Here is a 7,281-nt window from a genome sequence, read left to right as displayed (position 1 = left end):
GTCACTAAAATAAAGCCAAGAGGACAAAAGTCATACGCACACTGCCACGGTAACAGTTTAACTGTTCCTCTCGCTGATCTTTGGAAACAATCCCTTCAGCAGGATTTTACAGCTCTGGCACTTCGATTTAGCAAACTTTTTATGCAGCTCATGAGCGGAATGCAGCCAACTCTGTACACTCAATTTAAATCAACTTGCTGATGATATAAAAAAGAGTGCTGAACCGCCGGTTTGCTTCATCTGCTCCAAAACTACCAACACAAACTCCGAGGTATTTATTCCTGAAACGTTAATAGAACAGTCTGGGGCGGCAGATCAGTAAATGAACCCTGGTTTGATCCCATGCCGCTCCAAAGAGCTGATTTGACAACTAGTTGTTTGATTACTTGATATTTCAGAAATGGCACTGGGCTGTTTGCTGCTAGCGGGCTATTGCGGGTTGGGATAGGGCGGGATACATGGTGCCGACAGCCAGGCTGCCACTGGATAATCGTCTGCCCCGGCACAACCGATGTTTAATGGCTTTCTAATTCTGCATGGTGAAGGGGGGATGCATCTTTCTGTGGCTTACACCCCGCTCTCAATTTGTACATATTACAATAGTTTAGTTGGAGTTAAAAGAACGACAAAACTGGTACTCACCGAGACGGCAGCGCCAGCCCAGCCCGTGCCCTCTGCATCCCGTCGGCAGGAGCCTTTGGAGCAGGACGCAGCGATGGAGCACGGTGTGTCATCAACTCCCCCTGCGAGCTGGCTCTCCTTGGCAGAAATAATCACATCAGTTTAATTTTGGTGACTGCTACTAGGCTTCTGATGAAGAGCGAGGTCAGTTGTCCACCCACAGAACAAATGCAGCAGAGGTGACCCCCCCCAGCCCTGCCCTGGTGCCTCTGAACCCCCATCTCACACACCCCACATTACGATTTTTAAAAGTTTTCAACTTGTGCAGAATTGAGAGAGACTTACAGCTGGAAGTGCTCTGAACTTGTGCTTGGGTGGGGACTCGGAGCGAAGGGACGGGACGCTCTAAGCAGCACTGAGGGGGACACGTTACTTAAGGCTTTACCCTCTTCTTCACTGTAAATTAAAGACATCTTCCGAGGTTTAACTTACACTGGCAATTTTAAGGAAGTAAATTGCGTGTTCACACAAGAAAATACAAGAAGGACTTGCACAACTGAGTACAGGCTTCCTTCCCCTCCCCAACTCCGTTCCCAGACCCCGCTCTGGGGCACAGCTCTAACCTGGCAGCGCGGTGCCCACTGGGGACACAGCACACCCCGGGGCTCACCCCACACTCCTTCAGAACAGAACATCCCAATGTAAACATCTGACCTAACAAATTCAGCACCAAAACTTCAGCAGAAGATAAATAACAGGGTGAAGTAGACTGAAGAGACAGCACGCATCTTTTAATTTCTACGGAGAGCGAGAGAAAACATTCAAAAATCTTCCTATTTGCATTCTTTGAGGAAACTGCTCTCTACAGCTCGTCTCCTTGCAAAGCACCACGAACAGCCCTCGGAGGACAAAACCCTGCTCATTAAAATCTTTATATTAAAAGGTGCTGCAAAAAAGCACCTTGTTTGCAGAGATTCCTCCTCGCTGCAAAGCACTGCCCTTCGCAGGCGGAGCTGGGCACGGTGGCAGAGATCAAACCAGCACGGGAAGAGGATAAGCTCAATGACCTTTAAAACAAACCAGCCCAGCTTAAATCACAGGAATAGAAATATTACAGAACACATAGAATGGTCTCCACTGTCAGAGGTACCCACCCTCCCAGGCAGTTTAGATATTAGTGTTATACTGTAAATATGAAAATTGTAGCAAACCTTACAAGTCTAGGCCTACAAATAGAAATAATACACAGAGCTAACATTCGCCACTTTTCAGTAATTAATCCAATATTTATTCCCTAGTTCTTCTCTAAAGCAAAATCATCCACTTAAAAATAGCTACCACATGATGCACTTCTAAGTCGGGTTCTGTCCACTGATGTGCCCTTAGTGCAAAGACAAAGCAGATGGCAAACTCAAGGAGCCAGTTAAATACAGACAGAAAAATGCCTAAAAAAACCCATTTGCTCCATTATTGCTTTTGAACTGGCTGCCAGGGCATGGGAAATCGATAGCACTGCCAGCCCCACATCTCTCCCCCCGGCTCATCTCTTCACAGCCCGCCTCTGTCCAAAGCAAAGATCTCACACTGGGTGTTGAGGAACACCCTCGTCCTCACAACACCAGGCTTTTCCCACCAAAACTCTGCTTGAGCCAAACTGGGGGTGAACACACGTGTGGAATTCACACCTTTTGTAAAATCACGTGCATCGAGTAGGAAGAGACTGATCTTCAGTCTCAAAATGCAGTTTCAGAATCCTAATGTTCAGGTAATTTTAATCCCTTACTACTCCCGCAGCCCACAATTCACCATCAGAAGCCAAAGGAGGATCCACTTGGCACGTCTCTTCTCTTCGTACAAGTGGAGCTGCCATGGAAAATAAATCAATGTTTGTTAGATTTACAGATTAAAGTTAAAAGCTTCTCTTTCCCTTGACAATGTCCATTAAAAGGAGCACGATTTGCCGAACAGACGGAAAAGTGTAAGGGATGTAACTTCAAAACAGCCCTGGAAAAGCTGAGCTGTTTTGTCAGCCTCCAAATTCTTTCTCCTCCTACTCACATCCACGCTTTGAGAATCTATTAAGTCAAAATCGGTAAAATCCCTTCAAATAAAAACCTTTAAATGTCACATTGTAGTTGCATTACATTTCTCTTTTTAATAGAGCATATAAAATAAAAGTTTACAATGAGTTTAGTAAACTGTAAATCAGCACTTTTATTCAGTCTCGTTTCTGAGCTATTAATCCCCAATACAGAAGCAGAACGCTGATGCACTGGTCTAGGACCTCCCCAGATAATAGTTCAAATCCCTTCTGATGACAGGGAAAGTGAATGTCATTGAATCACCTGAGCCCCTTCTAGATACGTCATATCGCACAATAACTCAACATTCGCATACCTTATAATCTTAATCCTCAAGGAAAAATGAAATAAAACTACCTTCTGGCTTCAGTGAGCTGCGGTTACAGAAAAGAAGTGGAAGTTTGCTCAAATAACTGTAGGTAAGTCCTCAGATCAGGCAACGTGCTTTGTCAGGAGTATTTTAGGTAAAGCAGCTCATTATTGTGGTACAGCAACCCTTTCCATCGCTCCTTTGTGATGCACTGAGTCAGACTTTTTTTGCATCATTAGCACTGACAACACAATAAACACCGCGCTCTGATCTTCAGCGGAACACTAAAAACACAGACCACAACAGTCAATTAATTTTGAAGAATTTTAATACAAACTTAATATAAACTATTTCAGTCCCTCTTAACATGTAAGACACTGACTCAAAATACTTTTATACCTTTTTTCAAGTATTGCACAATGTAGGTACAAAATTAATATTTACGATTACATTTTCTTCCATAATATATAGCAAAAATCTTTAAACTTTTAACAGAAAATACAATTTGTGTTTCTTTTGAAAAAAGCAAATATTTCGTACATTTTAATTCCACCACTAAGGAATATTCTGTACACAACTTTTTATTTTTTTTTTTAGAATTGATGTCTTTAAGATGGATATCTTACAATTTCAGTAAAAAAAATACAACATGAAGCTGCTGCAGCTGTCACAGATCACTGTAGTAAAAAGATATAAATGCAATACCATGTTGTAGAAACAATATATATACTCTGATATTTTACAAACTTTGTACTAAATTAAATTATACAATTAGAAAAAGACCAATAAACCCACCTATTAGTGCCAATTTTTTAATATATATATACATATATGTTTGTGGACATATATATATATACACACATGAAAAAAATTAGCCACGTCCTTGCTATATCTTAAATACTGTAAGAGGCCATATTTTGAGAGTATATTTTTGTAATGTACAGTCAGTATAAAATAATTTTGTGCTTGGTTGGCAAATGAAAAAAAATGATGCATGTTGTATTTATCTAACCAAGCCTGAATGTATTCATACTACAAGCCTTAAAAAAAATCTCAAGAGGTGGAAAAAAAGATACACCCTTGGGTACGTGCATTTTAACTTGTACAATAGTATTTACTTGTATTTCACTTTTGTTTTATTTTTAGTTAGCCATAACTGGCTGGAATTGCTGGTTAGAATACTGCATGTTGTTTAAACTAAAATTCAAGCCATCCACAAAAGACTTCTCATTTAGACCTCCATAGGCTGCAAACATATCAAAGGCATTACTGTACTGGAGAGGACTGAGGTTAAGGGGGCTGTCACCAGGAAAGATGCTACTGGTACTACCTTGACCCTGCATGTTGGGGAAAATGAACTCCTTTGCGTTAGGAGAAAGGGCAGAAGTCTTCTGCTGTTGTTGTTGCTGCTGCTGCTGACTGCCTAAGCCAAGCCCGTAGAGAGAGTGCATGGAGGAGGAAAGGCCTTTCTGCTTCAACAGGTCATTGACATTCAAGCCCAGGTTGGTGGGAGAGGTGCGGGCGACCTTGTTGCTACGGCCGCTATTCTTCATTTTGGTCGAGCCAAACTTGGTGGCAGCAAATGTGGCAGTGGTGAAGGTTAAAGGCTGAGTGGAGCGGGGCATGAAAGTTGGGCTCACGGCAGCAGAGTGACCAAAGGGAGGAGAAGGAGAACTAGACACTGAAGATGCTGGGTCACTAATTGGCATGAACACCTGGGCCTCTGGGTTAAAGCTGTTCTTGATCTCCTTATCCAACTCACATCCATTTTCATTATCATCCACATAAAGCACTTTCACTGGTCCCTTTTCACCGATTTGGTATGAAACCTCAAATGGGTCGATCCAAACACTAAGATCCTGAGGCAAGTTGCCACGAACATCATCAATGTCCAAACCACTCTCTTTGGATGCTTGTTCTATGACTGGGTCCACTTTCTCCCCTATATGTATACATCTAAACCCTGATCCTTTGTATGGCTTTTCTGGATACCAGTGCCCTTCATACTTCTTCTTAAGAAGTCTTTCAAGCTCTTCACCAAAAATGTTGACACGTCGTCTGGGAAGCTTATTGTACAAATATGAAATAATAAAATTGAGTGCTACTTGGATTTCAAGCTGCATAGCTGCTATGCCACAAAGTTATAAGTCTGTTTCAAAACCCGAAGAAGAACGTGTTCAAGATGCCACAGGGAAACAAAACTTCATTCAAAGTGCTGATTCTAGTCGATTATTATCCTTCACCTTGAGTGCTCTTGTTCCTTTAAGAAAAAACAAAAGCAAACACATCCAAATAAGGAAAGCGTAAGATCAAGCTCCAAGGCCTATTCTTTCAGCTTCACCTTCTGCATAAAACAGGTTACTTTTTAAAATGAAAAAAATGCACATCAAACTATTTATGTTCATGCCCGTGGAAGGTGAGGATGTCAATTAGATTCAGTATGACTTACAAACAATACTGCAGAAGATGCACCAGGCATGTGTTTACATATACAGCATGGGGCATTGCAAAATCACATGAGTCTGCCATTTAGTTATTCACAAAGCAGCAAGGATAATTTTTAAGACATCACAGAACTGCCAGGCCTGTCAAGGGTTCAATTACCAACCTGTATTTGGATGATTTATAGTACTCAGCTGCAAAATTTAGCACCAGACTATTAGTTTAGCTTGAAAGGTCTTAGTCCAAGGGTCATATATCATTTTAAAGTTTGCAAACATATTGGTTGCACCATAAGCTACAGAATTATAAAAATGTTAACAGTTGCTTTAGAAGATTTCACACAAATAACTAAAATTATGCAACATTTATTTTAAGTCCAAGCAAATCATCCGCATAAACTGTGCGCTGGCAAAATTATGCTAACTGACGAGAAAATGTCTGCTGTACACACACAACAATTCTTCCTCGGAATAGCTAAAATGATAATGCAGCCAATGCATACAAAATAGATGCATAAATCTTCTGTCGTAAGGGTGGCAATGACCGTGAAATTATTTCAATAAATTAATTCAAAAAAATCTCCCTTTCTACAAATTATTCTGTATAAATAGATGTAACACATTAACTATTACTAAATTCATATATCAGGTTGTCCATAGTTCAGATTTCAAAAAGTTACTGGAGCTAACAGGGCTTTTTTGTAGCCCCAAAAGCGATTGTTTTTCTCCTTCTCCATGACTCCATTTTATATTTAATATAAAATATGGTTGCCACTCCTTCACAAAGGACAAAAAAAGAAATTAGCTGTCTAAAGTTAAAGGAGGGACAAGAATCAAGTATTAGCACACGTACTGCTAATGAAAATCCTGCAGTACCTTAACATAAAGGTAGTCATCCACAGGAAACACCTTTGTTCAAAAAGTTCCAATGAAACAACATACGTATTTTTTGGCTCAAGTTAAATGCCCAACGAGAACTTCAATTAACAGTGTGCTTTTCTGCACTGCATCACTAGGAACATAATTTAGTGTAGCTGTCACTAAAGATTAGAGAAATCAAAGTCAGTATCAAAATCCATTAGCAATGTGAATACAAAGCTTTTTCATTTCTTGCTCCAAATAATCTCCTTTTAAAGTCTGGAACCCTATTTCCAAGCCACTCGTGTTCTCCCCAACATGGTATGGGAATAGTTTGAAAGCTTGTACGATAAGGCGACCTTTAAACGTTTGCTGGATCAGCACTGGGTGGGGATAAGGAAAAGATCAAGGGCAAACAGAAGATATTTACAAAAGGGACACAATCAGTACAGAAAAGCTGATTGGGTGGTTAACAGGGTCATTTAAACATTATTTATTAATCCATCTGGTTTGTTTCCCTTCCTCCATGTCCTTTAGGAATGAAATGATCCTTTCAAGGCGCACCGGGCATACGGCTGAAAATTTTCCTAAGCCCCAAAAACTGATCCACGGTACAAGCAGCTGGTCAAACAAATCAAGCTTGATAATTTCAAATGTTATTTTTTTAAAAATTATTATTATTAGAATTATTTAGAGGGGAGCGCGTTCCGCGGGCCGGGCCCTGGCTGAGGGCAGTGTGGGGAGTTACATAACGCGGCGGCCGCCCCTCATTAGCTCGCTGCTCATTAGATTGCTGCTCACAGCCCGGCAGCAGCAGCAGCAGGAGGAGGAGGAGGAAGGGCATTTTCTAAGCCCGTAAGAAAGAAAATGAAGAAGAGGAAGGGAGATGACCGAAGGGGGTGGGGGGTGCAGGGCCCCTCTCCTCAGCGCACAGCCCAGCACCCCGGGCCCGGCGCACCCCCCCCCCCCC

General features: G+C 41.4%; 1 protein-coding gene across 1 annotated transcript; it reads right to left on the bottom strand.

Moving 5' to 3' along the window:
- Positions 1–3,322: 3,322 nt before the first annotated feature.
- TOB1 (transducer of ERBB2, 1) lies at positions 3,323–7,173 on the bottom strand. Its single transcript, XM_014953427.1, has one exon. The coding sequence runs from the start codon at positions 5,133–5,135 to the stop codon at positions 4,155–4,157; it is 981 nt and encodes a 326-aa protein (XP_014808913.1). The 5' UTR covers positions 5,136–7,173; the 3' UTR covers positions 3,323–4,154.
- Between the last annotated feature and the right edge of the window lie 108 nt (positions 7,174–7,281).

This window comes from Calidris pugnax, unplaced genomic scaffold (assembly GCF_001431845.1).
Source record: "Calidris pugnax isolate Ruff unplaced genomic scaffold, ASM143184v1 scaffold9, whole genome shotgun sequence".
Lineage (NCBI taxonomy): Eukaryota > Metazoa > Chordata > Aves > Charadriiformes > Scolopacidae > Calidris > Calidris pugnax.
Note: the sequence above shows the minus strand (reverse complement) of the source record. Positions and strands in the feature narration are given on the sequence as shown.